Consider the following 19,682-nt stretch of genomic DNA (forward strand, 5'->3'; position numbering starts at 1 on the left):
TTTGAGTGTCCCGGATTTATGTTTACTATATTACATTTAGTCTTTGAGTCCAGACTGACAAATTGGAAACCCCTGGAACACTATAAACACCAAGCCATTGTCAGAGGTTAGCAAAACAACAATAATACAGCATGGCTGCTATTCAATGGATTGTTGCTCTCCAACATAACCTGCGCAGGCAGCTCAGTCTGTTGGTGTAGACTATATCATCTGCATTTTCTCACGGAGCCCGTTGCAGACTCACAATGAAGGGGGTATCCTTCCAAAATACGGGCTTTCCCGGGATACTCGGATTAAACAAACCATATGTGTGCAGTAGAGTAGGGTCAGTTACTGTACAAAAGGAAACTGAGACCGATATATTGTGGTGCTGTGTGTTAAAGCACTGTGGGGTAAGAAGACGCCGGGGGTTCAAATCTTGAAATGAATTAACGTTACATGACGAAAGTGGTTAGTTTGTAGATTATGGTGTTAGTTATTTTCATTCATAGAAACTATTCTGCGAAATGTATAGGCCTAGCTTACGTTTAACATTAAATGTGGGCTATTAGTCGATTCTGCTTATGATGCAAGTGGCATCGATATCAGCACCTGGGAATTGGACAGCTAGCCCAACAGGATCGTGTGAAAAACCGAACACGGCCCCAACGACGCTCTTGGTTGTGGCACTAACCGTTTCATTCTACATGCTTGTCATCGTAATGTTTAAGTTATATCGCAGTTGGGAAAGAGGACCGGACCCAACTGCTATCACACCAATGGGATAGCCACCCACTGGAACTTCAATATTTTTTTAATGGTAAACGGCCTGAGTGAACTATCTTCATTTATCCACCATCTTTGAGGATAGTAGGCCTATATCATCTAGTGGGAAGTGATAAAGTCAAATAATTTAGTCTCGTAGAAACAGCAATGGTTTTGCAGTACGAGATGCGTCACCAGATGGCGCCCATGCTATGCACACGGCGCGCGTCCTCTAGTTGGCACACATAGACGACCACGTTGTTACCAGTGTCTGCCCTCGCTCCAGTTCCACTCCCTCTCTCCCAGCCTCCCTCCCTCCCTCTCTCTCCACTGACAGTATAGCTATCTATCTTCCACTCACATCGCAGTCTCTGTCAGTATCCGCGGTATGAGCGCTATAGGCCTAATGGCGCGAAGCATGCTATCTCTGCGTCCGAAAGGAATCGTTTCAGCGCACCTGTGCTTGGCGGTGGTTATCGCCTGGATGTCATTGATGAGACCCGTGCTATGTGACAGCGGCGTTTTACACCGGAGCGACGGGGATCGTATGCTTGACAGCCGCGGCGCTGTAGGCATAGACGGGGTTGACGGAGTGTTCGGACCGGACTTGGGTGATAATGATGGGGACGTGGAATCCCCGCGCTTCAGGAGAGCACTATCCCAAGAGAAAGTGTCCCTGCTCAGCAGCTCGTTCGTGCTCAAAGGGGATGCTACTCACAACCAGGCGATGGTGCACTGGACTGGGGAGAACAGCAGCGTAAGTACCGGTCCCGTCCCGGTTCCACTCAGTCGCGATATGTCGGGTTCCCTGCTTGAAGCCTACACAACCCACCAGTCACCAAGACACCCCATGCCAATTGACAGAAGTTATTGTCATTGCAGTAGCTATACATGCGTAAATTATTTTCCGTCATGGCATTGCGCATGGCATTGAATCTATGTAGAAAAAATAATTATTCGAGTGCGCATGTAAAAGGATAGGTATATGGTATATGTTTACAACAGCTTATTTTCCTATTGTGTGTCATGCTCCGACTGGTGAGAGAGAGGGCATGATTAGGTGCGGAGAAATGCGCCTGTCTTTTGTTTAGCTGCACATTATCATGACAGCCTGTTTGAACGGCGCGCACACTGGAGGCTGGTTTTTCTGTCCCATTCGGTGCCACTAGGTTAGTGTTGTTGACTGACATTGTCATATATGATACGAAAGTGTGTAAATAATATGTATTAGTAGCCTATCAACCTCGAATGTTTCAGTGTATTTACGGCATTTGTTCCAACAATGAATGGCGCATAATTCGAGGTTAATAACCTAGTTTAATTGACATGTAATTAATTGACATCTGTAACTGTATATTTTGAGCTTCGCAAGGCCGAGGTCAAGTCAGAGCAGGCCAATGTAAACAACATAAGAGGAGGCTTTGTGACTGGGTAGCCTATTGTCAGCTGCCCGGGACCTCGCAGTGTCTACCGGAGACATCACTTCAATACGATGCTATTGTCATCAGCTAAGACAGAAATTGCCCACTCCTGCAAACACAATCAAGACTGCTCTCTAACATGCCTTGAAATAGACGTCAACTAGGTTCGGTAGCAGTTATTTTAAAGCCACAAACAGCAACATGCTAGGCCTATAACATTGAAATCACATTTTGACTTGGCATTGAATTTGATTGATATCTATATTAAAAAAAACTGAGTGTGTAGGCTAGAACACACCATTTTGTCTTAAAAAGGGCGATTTTTATTCCCGAAGAACTTCTCTACTTCAATATGCACTGATTCAGTACTGAGCCAAGTGTGAATCTGTCAGTCAGTCAAACGTACACTGACAGCCTAGGAGGACATGTTTGAGTTATCCTAAATTAACTTGGCAATGTCCTACTTTGAAAGGTCGACTGTAAGGAGGCCTCCCCTTATATAACGCAGGCTAATAAAAGAAGACAAATGCTGCCATTCAATATCACCAGGTCTGACATTTAGGCCCCCAGCACAGATTGATAGGTATAAAAAATGAATTTCACCCCCCCCCCCACCCTATTTGAGAAATTTGTATGGATGGATTTGAGGAAACCTCAGAATTTGTGTGTATAAAGGGCTATTGGGGGCATCATGATTTGGAATCCCTGAAGAATACAGCCACTTCTGAATCTATGCTTTCTATGAAAGGGGAAATGATGGAGCAATCATGGGCAGAAGATGTTGTGTTTTTTGCTCCAAGCCAAGGTAAGATAGAAGAGTCCAAGGTGGGTGTTCTTTGTTAGTGTAGTAACCCATTTAAAAACCCACTCTACCTGTCTCTATGTCTTTAAAGGGATTATTATATGGCTTGATGAAAGCACTTATGCCCTCTGCTTTGTCTTCTCTGTGCTCATATTACAATCACACGTGCTGTGCTCGGCTCACTCACTTATGACAATGACAAGAAGAGGGCTGTTATTTCTCTGAGAAGCCTTGATTGATCAAGTGCCACTCAGAGGAGAAAATCACTCTCTCTCTCTCTCTCTCTCTCTCTCTCTCTCTCTCTCTCTCTGCATACGTTGTCGCTGTTGGAGATCGATGATGCCTGTGTTTGATAGGGAGGTGGTGGGAGGAGGATGTCCTGTTTAGAGAGAAAGAGAGTGGTGGGCGGCTTTCACTGATGGTGGAACATCACTTGAACAGAGAGAAATGGAAAAGGGCGGATTCAGGAGGTTGAACAAAATGGAAATGTAGAGCAAGACAGAGAAAGAAAGGGAGAGGGGAGGTTGAGAGAGCGCTGTCTTCTTTGAATTGGTTGCTAGAGATGCTGCTGGTACATGTGCATTTTATTCACACACACACGCACACACGCACACACACACACACACACACACACACACACACACACACACACACACACACACACACACACACACACACACACACACACACACACACACACACACACACGGGATGGGAAGTATTTGAGATTCGTATTTGAATTACTTCTGAGTATTTTGTCATTTGAATTACACTGGGCTGAACTACTCTCCAATGTATTTTGTATTATCCAAATACTATAATTAGTATTTTCCAAATACAAAATACTTTTCTATAAAACAAAATTAAGCGGTTCACATTTTGTGTCCCCCCCCTTTCACCCTGCAGAAGTCTGATAGCACAATGATAGCACTATAGTGTGATAAAAGTGTCTACTAAATGAACTAAATATAAATGTAAATGTGAAAATGAACAAATACACAGCATGCTGAGTATTATTCTAATGAGCTCCGCCCCAAAACAATATACAGTGTGCTTTGAAGTTCATTTTGTTGTGTTCATTTTTACATATACATAAACATTTTGGTCATTTAGCAGACATGCTCATCCAGAGTGACTTGCTCAACTAAGGTAGTTAAAGAACAACATATCACCGTCATAGCAAGTAAAAAAAAAAATTGTAACCGTTACTGAGAATGTTGTTGCTGTTAGGGCCGGCTACTAATTACATTTTGTTTTTTAATATACAAAATACATGTTTTTTAATTAAATACATTACAAAATACAAGTATTTTGTTGTTTATTTTGAAACATTTTGATACATTGATTTTGTATCTGCATTTTGTAATTGTATTTTGTAATTTTTGCCCATCTTAGCACACACACACACCCACACCCATAGGATTCGGTACATCTTACCCTGCCTCTCAAGTTCTTTAACACCGCTCTGAGTGGTGAGTATCAGCCTCTTTCAGGAAGTGGCATTAGCTATGTGCATAATGCATAGCCCAGCCAGTCTGGTTTGATACAGTCTATAGGGCCTTCAGAGGTGGCTGTGGCCAGACAAAGGATACAGATGATTGTCAATGTCAATAAATGTATCCCAAGATGCATCATGCCTGGTGGTATCTGGAGGTCAGACTCTATGGGACTGCCCAATTAGAATTTGACCTTTTAATTGTGTGTACACAAAGCCACATTGCCCTTTACCCCCTATTATTACATATTTATTACACATCTAGACAAATATTGGCAGTGTACTGAAGGGTCATGCACATTGTCATAATGGTAATGTAGACATGAACTTTTCTTCATAATGATGCTCAAGACATGCATGCGCACACATGCACACACACACACACACACACACGCACACACACACGCACAAACACACGCATGCACACACACACACACACGCACAAACACACGCATGCACACACACACACATGCACAAACACACGCATGCACACACGCACGCACACACATTTTCCTTGTCATTAAGTTAACGAGACAGGGTTCAGACGCTTGGTTGAACCAACAAGACTCTGTTCAGCAGGGAGTCCGGGTTGACATGTGGTGTAATGAGGGCATGGTCGTGTTTGGACCGCACACAGTCTGACCGGAGCCGGAGGAACATTCCCGTACATGTCCCCAAGAACGGTAATTAATTCCAGAACCCCTTGTTGTCAGTTCCGGAAGACATTCTGGGAACGGTCGGGCACCAAGCCCCATAACTTGATACCAGCATTCCGAACAGAGAGTTTGCTTCCACTGTTGAAAGAGCCTTCTTTGTGCTTCCCTATGCACTCTCTCACTCTCTCTCTCTCTCTCTCTCTCTCTTTCTCTCTCCCCTTTCTTCTGGGCTTTGTTGACTAGCTCCAGGGCTCTGAGAAGTCGGGTACGCTCTATTTCTGCACTCATCTTTCGATCGCGTTAAGCTCAGCATTTAGCAAGTGTTCTGTAGTATCCAGGGCCTCTACTCTGTGAAGGAGATAGACATGAGGGGGAGTGAAAAGGATAGAGAGAGAGGGAGAGCGAGAAAGAGCGCGAGAGAGATTGGATGATGGATGATTGCAAAGTGAGAGTTTTAGAAAGGGAATGAGTGATTGAGAGAGAGAGAGAGAGAGAGAGAGAGAGAGAGAGAGATCTATCATAAGCACACACTCTCCGATATTTTGGTCCTCCCTGAAGAGTGAGTTTCTGACCCAGGTAAACACACACCCCCCTGTGTGCTTCTTGTTTTTTCTGATGACTGCACACACTTGCACTGTTGTGTTAAAAGAGTGTGTGTGTGTGGAAGGTAATGGTGATGGTGGTGATGAAAAGTTTCAAGATGATGAAGAAAGGCCACAAGGAGGCACACCAGAGGAGGCTCATGGGAGGAGCTGTAGGAGGACGGGCTCATTGTAATGGCTGCAATTGAATTAATGGAACCCTGTCAAACACATCAAACATATTGAGACCACATGTTTGACTTGGTTCCATTTATTCCATTCCAGTCATTCCAATGAGCCCATCATCCTATTTCTCCTCCCATGAGCCTCCTCTGGTGTGCCTCCTTGTGGTCTTTCTTCATCATCTTGATACTTTTCATCACCATCATCATCACCATCAAACATAATTTTCCTCTTCTTCTTATCGTTGTTTCTGTTGGAAGGCCTATAGGGACGGGTGTTTACGAGTGTTGTTCACCACGGTGTCTGTGTTGATGACCCTGTGTCCCACTAAAGGACATTAAGGAGACATAAGATGACATCACCTCCTTACCCCTTCACCCCTGTCCTCACCCCTAACCCCCCCTTGTTACCACGGCGATGCATTCCGCCAAGCTGCCAGATGCTGTCAGGAGATTGCAGGGATCATTTCAGCCAATCATGTCAGGGGTTTATCCCCTGCAGCAAACATGTAATATAAACATGATATTTGGTGCATTTAGATTGAGAATTGAAAAACATGTTTTATGATAAGGTGCTTGATTGCAATTTGCATACATAACATATTTTGTCTCCCTCCCACCACCACTTCCTGAATCTGGTCGTAAGCTGAGGTGCTGACTTAATGCAAAAGACATTTGTTCACGCTTCGCATACTAAACAGACAGTTCATTTGGTTCCACTAGACTTCGGTTGGAAATTGTTTGTACATGTGAAGTGAGTCCTCCAAATCGTTTATGTCATCTCTCTCGGTCCATCTTCTGCGCACTTTTCTCCAACCAGGCTGTAAGTCAATGCTAGGTCTGGAAGTTTAGGGCTGATCTAGTGTGTGTGTGTGTGGTGTGTGTGTGTGTGTGTGTGTGTGTGTGTGTGTGTGTGTGTGTGTGTGTGCGTGCCTGTGTGTGTCGATCTGTGTGTGTGTTTGTGTGTACAGTTGACATGAATCATGGGTCCGACAGGAGACATGGAGACAAGGTCTTTGCCAGGGAGTTCAGAATGACTGGTTCTGCCACCAAAGATGCCTGCTGGCCCGTGGCTTAGAGTGCCCTCCCTCCCTCCCTCCCAATGTTTCTGTCACTAATTGTCTCACAATAACAATGACAGGGCAGCATAAGGCAATGGTTGCAATGTTTTATAATTATAACATAGATTTAGACTTAATGCATGTATTAACTAGTAACTACTTACTGTTAAATTGATGCTATCACCTATTGCTTGATCTGAATGATGCACCTTAGAAAGTCTGATGCAAAGTTATTGTCTCATTACTGTGGGTTGGTTCACAATTTGGCTTGGTACACTATTTTGCTTGGTACACTATTTGAGTTGGTACACTATTTGGCACAGACCATCTATACATAACACCTAAGGCTACTTTACTTTAGCAGGGTGAGGCTTCCAGGTCAACCCCATGGGGAACCAACCAGGCAGGCTAGGCTAGGCAGGATGCTGCACTAGCATTAGAGATGAGAGCTAATTAGGTTGTGTTTTAGATGTGTTTTCCTTCCAGATCGTTCTGATCGGGCTGGCAGCAGCAGCGGGCTGATAAGATAAGGGAGAGTCCTAGGGTGATGTGGTTGTTATCCAGGTTCTGTTGCTACTGATGAGGTGGATAAATTCCACTCTTTCGTGATTTCTTTCTTTCTTTCGCTCTCTCTGTCTCCTTCCTGTTATTCCCTTCCATCCTGGGCTCTGCCCTATCGTTCTAGCTCGAGGCAGTACCCCTCTCTCTCTCTCCCTCTCTCTCTCTCTCTCTCTCTCTCGCTCTCTCCCTTTTTTTCTTTCCTTTTTCTCTCTCTATTTGGCGGTCTCACAAATGAACACATCCCCATCTTGGGGAGCTGAAAACTATTCAGACTTAAATAAACTATTCTAGGGATGTGTGTGTGTCCCGGCAATGGGAAAAACAACCACTTGGCAGGCCTTGGCCCTATGGACACTTACGCTTTCCTCCTCCTCCATACTTCCTGCCTTCTTTGATTGACTTTCTTTACAGTGAGTGCTCGCGTCTTAGACGTGGTTAGTTTCTTCCTGGATTTGGGAACTTGTTTTAATTCCTGCTCATCAAGTTGTTGTTTGTGTTGCCTCTCTTGGAAATACTGAAATTCTGTAAGGGTCTTCCAGTGGATGTGAGATGTTCATGAGAAGCGTTCAGAGTGCGCTCGTGCCTCTTGCCGCTTTCTAGACCTGCATATTTCATTCTGACTCCAGCTAATAATACAGCCACAAGAACTACACTCTTTCACCGATGGAAAAGGCCTTCGGATTTGGAGTGTGTGTGTGTGTGTGTGTGCGTGCGTGTCACGTGCGTGTGTATTTGTCTGTCTGCGCGTGTGTTGCATGCATGTGGATGTGTGTGGATGCCCTACTGCTGCTTTAGTACAGTAGTGAGAAATCTAATATGAGGGGAAGGGATATGTAGCGGCACAGTGAGATAGATCCCTTAGTGGCTCAGCGGGGTTACCTCCCTCTCATCTGCTCCTCACTAACACCACAGATTGGAGATTGGATTCTGGCCAGGCACTCTATACTCTACCTGTCTGTCTCAGCAGGTGTTACTGCATAGCTTTTCACACTATTTCTCACTCCTGCACTTGACCAGATCGTTTGTCAGTATTGAAATCTCCATCTGTTTTTGGTTTGTTTCAATATTATACAGAAACCATTTCTACTGTTAGGCATATCATCTCCTTCCTTTTTCATTGGACTTGTCAGTCTCAATTGGTGGAACAGTCTGAGTTATCCAAATATTCTGTGCCCTGCCCTTGGGCCTAATGGGTTCTATTGGCAGCAGTCGAACTAGGACCAGGAGCCCAGACCCTAACTCGGGAAAAATTCAAAAAGTTGTTAAAACGCAGTTCTGCAGCCCAAGTTCTCCTACGGTGATGTACGTGCCCAGCTGCCTTGCCAAACCAGCACTCACACACCCAGATGGAAAATATGCATGAGTTGACCGACGGCCGTTTGCCAGCAATCATTTTCCCCCGGAAAAGGTGAACCATTTGTGACTCACATTGATAGCAATTAGCGCACCCATGTACCGGAGGAAGGGGAGGCTGGAGAGAGAAGAATGAAAAAAATGAGAGACTTCATGTTACTTGGGCGGTGTGACAAACACGCTTGTCAAAAATAGATCCCTGTTTTACATGAAAAAGACATGGCCGATGCTATGATCTCACAACACGACAATGCCGCCACATTCTTTGGTGGGCTTCCATAGTGTTGGTTATTACATTCATTTCTCTCCCCTTCCCGCTAACTGTTCCCTGCATGATTAGATGAAGACATGGGAGACGACAAGAAAAATGGAGAGCGGCAACAAATTGAATTATTGTTTTGAACGCCGGCTTGTCAAAGCATCGGCTGTAGCGAAATCCAGACGTTCTGCACAGCATCCAAGGAAATCCATGCCATGCTTTTAGTTATAACCAGACTGTCACTGTGAAATATTATATAGCCTACCATAAGGTGTACCATGATAGGTTTCCATTATAGAGTTTTGCAGTGCATACATTGAAATGTAAAATAATGTCATGACCTTTACATCAGCAGCACCTATAGATTCCAATATGCATCATTTAGGATTTTCAGTAAGCCCTATTTGCACTGCTATGTCTAGCCTAGCAGTCATGAGGTCCAAATAGCCCATATCTACCTATAGCACCTCTTTTAGACTCTCCAATATAACTACATGACAGTCAGCCGCTTGTTATCTCTAAATTCCCCCTCCATCCTGTCCAGGTTGTTTATGATCTTGTGGTCCGTCCATTTCCCAGGTGTTGCCGTGGTGCAACTTTAGCAATGCAATTCCATCAGTGTCCTATCCGTGACGGCCCAGGGATGAGTAGAGAGTGATTTGATCCCTGAACCTCCTCTGGACTGTTTGCTATTGCAATTGAAACTTTGTTTTTCCAAGGGAGCGCGGGACGGGAGAGGAGGTGAGAGAGAGAAGTGGCTCTCTCCTCGGAATAATGCGGGGTAAACAGAGAGGCAGTGCATCACACAGTTAATGAGATTCTCCACGTTCAATCCAAAGCTGTCAGCATCAGGGGAGAGGCAAGCAAAAACACACACAGGAATACACAAATATACACACTCGCAGGAATGTACTATCTAGGCTAGCACGCAAGCGCACACACGTGCATGCACGCAGACACACACAACCCCCCCCCCCACACACACACACATGCGCGCACACACACACACACACACACACACACACACACACACACACACACACACACACACACACACACACACACACACACACACACACACACACACACACACACACACACACACACAGTCTTGTAAAGCTAACCTTGTGGGGACACAATTCAGTCCCATTAAATCCTATTTTCCCTAACCCCTAAACCTAACCCTAACCGTACTCTTACACTTATCCTAACCCTAACCATAGCCCAAAAACCTAACCTTAACCCAAAAACCTAACCTTAACTCTAACCCTAAACATTAGCCTAGCTCCTAACCCTAAAACAAACCCTAGCTCCTAACCCTAACCCTTAACGTAATTCTAACCCTAACACTAATTCTAACCTTAACCTTAACCCTAAACCGCCTAGAAATAGCATTTGACCTCGTGGGGACTAACAAAATATCCCCAGTTTGTCAAATTTTTGTTTGTTTACTATTCTTGTGGGGACTCAAACACACCCTCCTCTCCCTGTCCGTCTCTTCCTACCTTCCCCTGTGTGTATTTGGGCAGGCTGTTTGTATGCAAATGCATATGCGATGGGAAAAGCCAATTGATTGTCACAGTGTGCTGGGACTGAGGTAAACCCTGCTAGGAGAGGCAGGCCTTGAGGAGTGTTTGCTCGTTTTTCTATTTGTCTGTATTCAAGCAGGCCCAACTGGTTTTCCTTTGTGTACTCCCCTTTTTCCATGATCATTTATCTTTCCGCACGACATCGCCAAGCCGACAGACATAACCAACAAAGACTTTCAATGGTGGTTTCAGTCAAGGAAGCAAAAGCTGCTTTTAAATGATGTCCATTTCATTTGCATGATCTGGGAATATGGTGGAACCGTTGTTACTCTTTGTTCATCTTAAGTCTAAGGCCTCTGTCATACATGGGAGTACAAGCACTATGGTGAATACACGCGGACACTAGATTATCCAAACCGTATCCATCCAGTCATGGAATGTAACACCTTGGCCCTCTGTGACAGTTATATAAAAAGACAGAGAGAGTGCGTGTGTGTCAGTGTGTGTGTGTGTGTGTGTGTCAGTGTGTGTTTTTCCCATTCCAGTGGCCCATGGAAAGAGGACATTCCATCTGGTGTGTTACAGGCCTGTAAAAGCATTCTCCCTTTTCCTTAAAAACCTCAGCCCCCATCTGCCACACACACACATACACAGGCACACACATACGCGCACACGCACACACACTCCGCTGCTCTGGTCTGTAGGTGAAGATTGCTGTTGTATAAGTTAGAGTGTAGTGTATACTTTTATATGACGGTTTGATAGCAAATGTTTATATGTTTGAGTGTGGGGGTGTGACAGTAGGGTTTTATAGTACTTTGAGTGAGTGTGTGTGAATACGAGTTTGTGTGTAATGTGTAGGTGTATTGCCTCCCCCCCTCCCCCCTGTCACAGGCCCCAAATAAATCCCCTTACTGGACCCGGTCTTCAACATGGCCGCCAACACGGTTGCCTAGGAGAATCCCCAGAAGCCCCCACATTCTGCAGCCAGCTGTTCTCCCTCTACCCCACCGCCTTGTGTTCTGTTTTGGCCACACTGGGGGGGGGGTGGCTTCTTGTGTCTCCTCCAAACCCGTCACAATGGCCGTCCGAGTCCCTATGACCTCATTCTCATTACAGAGAAGTCGCTACAAAGCGGGGGAAGAGGAAGAAACAAGGGGAAGGGGACGTAACATCCGTTTGAATGTCTGGCTGGTGGCGGGTGGAGGAGAGAGGATGCCCACTGCATCTTTGGGGGGGATGTGTGAATGTGGAGAGAATGGAGAAAGTCCACTCTCGGGCATTTGGGCCAACTTTGGCACGCACTGAATGGAAGAGGGAAATCACACATACCAGTTAAAGCATGGACTGAGTTCGTTATGTCACTCGTCATGGTGATTGAACGCAGAGTCTCTGCATGTTTCTCTATTCACTTAACTATGGCATGTTTGTCTTGGTCGGACATTCTATTAGACTGCATCTTAATCAAACATTTGGCTGCACTATCAACACAGAATTGCTAACACAGATACAGTGGGTGCAGTTTTATCAATTGTAACTAATCATAGCTGATTCCTGATGATGCAGACAGAGATAGTGGAGAGGATCCGTTTACGGAAAGGCCATTAGCTATATATGAATGGGGAGAGATATCTTCACACATACAGAGGGATTATATCTGCCTGTCCCCCCCCCTCCCTCCCTGTTTCTCTCCCCCCTCTGGAATCTCAGGATATCTCTACAGTCTTGTATCTAGTATCTCCCTTCCTCCCTTCAATCTTTTTTTTTTCTCTGTCTCTCTCTGGGAATCTTTCGATATCTTGGGGCCCTTCCCCCCCCTCTCTATCTCTCTTTTTTTCTCTCTGGGAAGCCATGGGTATCCCATCGGTCTTGTCTCATTTTACGCCCCGTCATCAAAACCCGAACTGTAGCATACCTGGGGCAGAGCTTCGCCTCGGGGAGCAGGAAGACCCTCGTCTGAACTCCCACAAGGCTCTGTTCCTGGTAACCCCTGACCCTGCCTTGTTAGAAGAAAATCCTCCATAAAGAAAAAAAACTTAAACACCATGTATAGGGCAGCACCACTTGGGGGGAAATGGGGGGAGAAAAATGAGCTAAGCATTATGTGTAAAAAAAATATCATCTTATTATCTTCCGTCAGTGTGAGATGTTGATTGGCTCCAATTAGTTTTCCAGCATCTGCACAAGGTGTCTCACGTTGCTTTACCCATTACTGTCATGACGATTACTTATCTGTCTGGCAGACGGTCTTATCTGAAGATGGGGTGGAGGGAGGGGCTGTGGCTTCCAATGACAGATGTGTGTGGGGGGGGGACCTCTCCTGGAAAATATATCTATTTCAAATGCCTGGGGAGGAGGAGAGGAAAAGGGGGATATTGCAAGGCGATTGCTGCACTACACTGTACTGTTGTCAGCATCTATAAGAATAGACAGTCAAAATGAGCTTCTTCTTACAATGGGCAAGTATATAACAAGTGGAATTGGTTAGGGAAGCCATACTTTACTATTAGAAAATCTCATATTAACTATTTTTCTCCAGCTCCCCGACTATTTTCTTTCACACTCTCGGCCCATTGTGTAAAATACTTTCTCTGTCGGCTTTTCCATTCGAGACACAATTTGCTGGATGAGATAGAGCCCTGTGTCTGGCCAAATCATCCCAGCGCGGTGGTGGAAGAAATTGAATTTTCCTATGAATATGTGATTGGCTGGGATGTGGTCTCAGTATTCACGGAGTTGTGCTAATCCACGGCGGGGAACACAAACATAGCCGTGACGCTATGGCGCTAACACCGGCCAGCAGCTGCCGTCACACACACCCCAGGATGAAATGCACACACACAAACACACACTCACACATTGTACATACATACGCACGAGACGGGAGGCAGCAGCTGTGTGTGTCTGTGTGTGTGTGTCTGTTTGTGTATGCCTGTCATTGTGTTGGCGTCGTGTGTGTGCGCACATGTGTGTGTAAGTGCACATGGGTGAGTATGTGTCTGCTATTTATGCTAGACTTATGATTAATATAGTCGTTTGGGACCCTTGTTCAGACATGCTTGTGCTCTCTGTCCACTCATAGACCTTTCATAGACCACTTGTGAGCCCACAGTAATTCAAATCCATACCCAGCTAGCCCATTTGGTTCCTTGGAAGTTGTGGGAATGTATGTTTTTGGTTTCACGTTCGTTGTGGGAATGAGGCCATACGTTTCCTTACCGGTAAAACAACATTTTTAAACATTCTGAGAACAGAAGTGCAAATTTTGCCTGTTTTGGGAGCTTTTATTTTTAGGTTGCAGAGAGATTCTGAGAACGTTTTACTCTGGTTCCTTGAAAGTTTTCCTTGGAGGTTTTATGAACCTTTTACTGCAGTGGGCTAAATCAGGGTCACACAGTGTTTCTTGGTAGTCTTTAAAAAATCTACTTTGAAATAAAAGTGTACACCTCACACACATGGCTATGAAAAAAAATGAAGGCACATGTACCATGTCAGATATAGAGTTGAAATGTATTACATTTTGAGTTTTCATCCCAATATTACGCTTTATATACATCACAGAAGACCGTTTGACATACAAACACCGGATTTTGTGTGTTTAAAAATATATATATATGTTTATTAATTATGAAAAACATTCCACCCATGAGGCCACTAGAAGGCGATTTGGTTATTTGACTGCATGAAAGGGCTACCGCACAGAGAATGAAAACTATAGGTTATTTTAAGGTTTTTGAATAACTTCCTTAAAAATGTTCGCCGAATGTTTCAATAAGACCTTTAATAACAGTGCTAGCTTATTTTGGGGTCACCCTTTTTGAACTCCAAGTACAGATAGAACACATGGAAACTATTGTGCTTAGGCATTGATAATGCAAACACATTTATTGTGACATGGTATCAGTGAGATTTGAACCTATAAACATCTGTTCTCTATCATGGAATTAGTCCACCAGAATGGAGCTAGTATGCCATGTACTTTTACACATAATATGCAATTTAGCAGACACCTTTATACAGTCATACATGCATACATTTTACATATGGGTGGTCCCAGGAATCAAACCCACTACCCTGGCATTACAAGCACCAAGCTCTACCAATTGAGCTACAAAGGACTCATTTTAGAAAACTGTTCATTTTAGTCTATTCAAACAGACCCCATTTCAAAGCAAACAAGCTCTCATTAAGACCAGGTGTGGCCAATTCACACACCTGAACACACTTAAAGGACAAATCCACCCAAAACCACTCATTTCTATAATTTACAGTGAGAATATGTGAGAACAATATTTTGGTGAACAAATGGCTCATTTTGTCATTATAATAAGATTGGTGACAACATGTGAATATTGTTGTGGAAATCTGTTGCAGCTCAAGTCGACTACAAAACCCACAATGCAATGCTTTCTCTATGGCTAGCTAGCAAATGTAGCTACACACAATAATGCCAAAGCCAATATCAGCACGTGAAGTAGCTTGTTAGCTGTAAAATCACTAAATTGCACTATCAATTTAGGAGTCTAGAATCTCACCATGTTTAACCTGCAGATTGATGTGCCTCACAGAGAGGAGTCTGACATTCGCAATGGCACCATGCAAAGCACCCTGGACTGAAGGGGCAGACAAATATGAGAAATGTGTTTCTCTAGGTAGGAATATCGCAAAAATATGATCAATGGCTCATTCGAGGGAAGACAACCTGCCGCGTTATGACATCGGCCAGTATTGAAATCTGACATGTATGATAGATCTAAAAAGTCTGTATTCCTATTAACTTCCAGTGTAGTGAGAATGGCAAAAGGCCAGATACTGTACACTTCAAAACATGAAATGACCCAGGGAATCGATAGAAGATCGCTCAGAGATGCACAGAAAAAATATACAATTCTAAATGGGTGACTCTACTTTAACAAGATAGTTTTTTTGATGCTGAGTTACGGGATTGATATGTTTTTAAATAACGTCCTTAGTATGTGTGGTTGTTCCACTGGATATCTTAAGGTGAATGCACCAATTTGTAAGTCGCGTCTGCTAAATGACTTAAATGTAAATGTATGTTCTCTGAACATTACAAACATTTTCTTGTGGTTTTTATGGAATGTTTTATTAATGTTCTCACAACAATTTGAGAACATGACTTTAGATAGAATCATGAGGGCGGCGCACAGTTGGCCCAGTGTCGTCCGGGTTAGGGTTTGGCTGGGGTAGGCCGTCATTGTAAATAAGAATTTGTTCTTAACTGACTTGCCTAGTTAAATAAAGGTTAAATAAATAAAAAACCTGTAGGAAACATTATGCTGAAGTTTTGAAATTACCACAGAAGAACATTGTTTCTTAACCTTCTTGGAACAATTTGAGAACATGACTTTAAAATAGAACCATGAGGAAACCTGTAGGAAATGTTATGCTGAAGTAGAGGAGAGTGGGGTAAGTTGAGCCATTTTTTACATTCAGCATCACTCCATTATGGAAAATATAGCATTCTATCTAACAAAGATATCTACATATATTTCAGGATATTGTGTATCCCTGGAAATAATCAGAATTAATTTAAACATTAAAATTTTGAAAACATAACTTAAAAAAGTGGTCTCTTGGCACAATTTACCCTGGGTATGGGGTAAGTTGAGCCACGGGAAAGGATAAGTTAAGCTGCCTACACATTTCTGTACTGAATTAAATATTACCATTATCTTTTTAAAAAACGTACCCAGGTTTGCATCCAACCTTTTTATGCGACTGAAGTACGTCGGATAAAAAAATGTCATTACAGGCCTGATAGAAACAGCAGCTTTGTCGGTAAACTTTCCAAATGTTGACAAAAACGAAATACTCTATGCAAAATAAGATCTTTTTGTGTCTGTAAAATGTATTATGCGATAAATTGTGGTGGAAACGCTTTTATGCGCAAGTATTGATAAGATAAAAATCATATTGAAGTAAACTTGAAGTCACACAATGATATGTCGTGTGGTCCTCCCACTACGACTTGGGAATATGAATTATGAAAGACACGGTGATAAGTTTGATGCACCTTTACAATACATATTGAGAGTCTTATTCTGGTGACACGGCTTGGCTGCGGTCTGACAAATAAAAATAATCTTGCTCTTTTGTCCATATCAATCTCATCATGTAGACTACACCCCACTGTATCTGCAAGCCGTTGGCTAGAGTGCACGTGCCAAGACCAGAATGGCACATTCCCTATATAACGCAACATTTTTATCGACAAAACCATGGGTAGAGTAGAACATGCGATGGAAACCCATTTAACTTGTATTTTTTATTAGGTACATGCAAATTTAACTGCGTAAGTTATTTTTTTACATGCAATACGTCATCATGTACAGCCTTTTATCTGCAACAAGTCAGTGTGATGGAAACACCCCACTGCTGGGGAAATGTGCAAACTGTTTTTATGCGCAGATTTTAGAATATTTGCATGAAAATCTGTCGCCAGTTGGATGGAAACCTAGCTCATGTATATCTTTATTTCCCAAACACAATTCAACACAATTACATTAACTTTTTGTCTGGTAATCATTTTAAGAATATTTTAACACAGGCTTAACACCTAACACAAACTTTGTACTTTTATTTAACACTTTTAGCATAAGCCAGGCCCTGTTGTTACCTTATATCCCAGTGATAATGCCTTGTATTACGCCTAGGAAGAAAACACTTCAATTTGCTCAACTTGCCATTGGCTCAACCATCGGCTCAACTTACCTCATGGCCATTGGCTCAACTTATCCCAAGGCAAATGTTTTGACTATATTAGCCCACACAGCTACAAGGATGCACTTTCATGCTAGGACCTCCCATTGAAGCTTATAGAGACCCCAACTGATGTATAGAACAGTCTTAATCTAAACCAATCTACTTTGGTTTAGATACAATTATCATGAAACCTCTAACACAATACATTTATTTGACTTGGTGAATTTTTTTTTATTTTTTTAAATCTAACTTGCTTACCTCTTTTTCCATGTGGTTTCTTCCTTCACAGACTCCATGAAATGATAATATATTCCTAAATATTTTGTCAAATGATACACTTTGTGTATTGTTTCCTATTAACAAGTATGGCTCAACTTACCCCCTTGGTTCAACTTACCCCACTCCCCCCTATTGAAATTCTCACAGAAAAACATTGTTTCTTAATGTTCTCTGAACTATTTTAGAACATTCCCAATATCAAACCAGCTGGAGAATGTTCCTAGAACTTTACCAACATTGAAATAAAATGTAACCATGTTTGATGTGCCAAGTAACTATCCTGCACCATTCAAAGAAAGTTGTGGGAAGGTTATATGCAAAATAACCATCGGACAACCACACTCTCACCCAGCTCTAAGAAACATATTGTTTTCACAACCTTATGTTCTAGCTGGGTAGTGTCTGCTTGGCTAATGCCTATCATATATTTATCTTTATGCTAAGTACCTCTTGAGTTTGCTCCTATGGCGGCATTGGCGTCTCCACTGAGCACTTCAAACCACTTCCTTTGTAGCACCTGTGCTGCTGCAGAAAAATGATATAATTCTCAGATTTATTTTAGGGAAGCAGTAATGAGTGTACTGCAAGGCGAGCTAATGCCTCTGGGCTTGTCTCCCATGTCAGACAATGCTACGGAGTATGAGTCTCTCTCTCTCTTGCTCTCTCGCCTGCTGCCATATCCTCCACTACACACACACACACACACACACACACACACACACACACACACACACACACACACACACACACACACACACACACACACACACACACACACACACACACACACACACACACACACACACACACACACACACAGTCACTGTGGGATAACACCTGTGAGTCAAACTCAATGGATCTCCCCCTCAGCACCAGCTCGGCTTTGTTCATAACTGAGTGGGTTTGTTATTTACAACCATATATTTCTCTCTCTCTCTCTCTCTCTCTCTCTCTCTCTCTCTCTCTCTCTCTCTCACACACTCTCACTCTCACTCTTTGTCTCTTTGTCTCTTTCCAGCACTTCACAGTTTCTGTCCCTCAAGTCAAAACTGAGCCTTCAGGAGTTAGCTCGATTCTCCGTCCACCCGAGTGACCTTTAAAACTTCTCTCGTAACAATGGAGAGGCATTCACTGTTTGCCAGACTGTATGCCACTCAACAGGGCAGTTCTGAAAGCCCTGTAATACCACTTGACTCCAGCGATTGTAATAAAGAGCATCAGCTGTCATCAGCCACGCCTTTCCACATGACATTCATGTGCTACACATGAATAACCGGATCCGTTTCCTTGTAGCAGATCTCTGTAATTTGATAAAACTGTGGATATTAGTTGAAGCAGAACCTTCCTGTCACTCTATATACCTAAGGGCATTGAATCTCCTCACTAGGCTGGAATCTTGTCCGTTGACTAGAATTTATTCCATGTGACCCCTCGGTAAGTTTTCCTATATCAGGTATCCGAATCAAACCCGGGTTCAAAACCTTTAGATGTGTGTGATTGAGCACACCTGGCGCAGTGGAACCAATGGAGTAGTCACAAAAGGGCAAACTCAAGCTAATTCAAGCACACACTCTTGAACCCAGGTCTGGTCAGAATGGTGTAGGCCCGCTGTTGCTTGTGTTAAGTCTGACCATGCGTAAGATTGCAAAAAGTCCTTTTGACATAGTCGAAAGTTTTACAATCCCCCCCCCCCCCCCCCCGACTGAGACAAAGCACGAGGAGTCTTTGGAAGAAAGTGAACTCTGATCCCGACCAAACCCAACGACTGAAAAATTTACTCAAATCATAATCCAATGATTTGAGACATTACGAAGAAAAACTCAAAACAGCCGGCTGACACCATATTTGACGGGCCTCTCAAGTGTAACTAATCACACGCCCTCTGAACGGGATCCAATACTGGGTTCCCCTTTTTTCATTCTCTCCCATCGCATCACAGATCTTACCCTCTCTCCCTCCTTTCCTCCCTCTATCCCTCCTTCCATCCTGACTTCCATTGTGTCCGCCCAGAGCCCCTATACCTACCCAGACAA

The 19,682-nt window shown here is 43.4% G+C and overlaps 1 protein-coding gene across 5 annotated transcripts in view; it reads left to right on the forward strand.

Annotated features, from left to right (window-relative positions):
* The first annotated feature begins 1,081 nt into the window (after positions 1 to 1,081).
* The window catches only part of LOC115194114 (VPS10 domain-containing receptor SorCS2), a 342,482-nt gene continuing 323,881 nt past the window's right edge, over positions 1,082 to 19,682 (forward strand). For all 5 annotated transcript variants that reach the window (XM_029753498.1, XM_029753499.1, XM_029753501.1 and 2 more), the window contains exon 1: positions 1,082 to 1,501. In XM_029753498.1, coding sequence (XP_029609358.1) covers positions 1,133 to 1,501 — 369 coding nt within the window. In that variant the 5' untranslated portion in view covers positions 1,082 to 1,132. The remainder of the gene's footprint in view (positions 1,502 to 19,682) is intronic.

This window comes from Salmo trutta, chromosome 5, assembly GCF_901001165.1.
Source record: "Salmo trutta chromosome 5, fSalTru1.1, whole genome shotgun sequence".
NCBI classification, from domain to species: Eukaryota; Metazoa; Chordata; class Actinopteri; order Salmoniformes; family Salmonidae; genus Salmo; species Salmo trutta.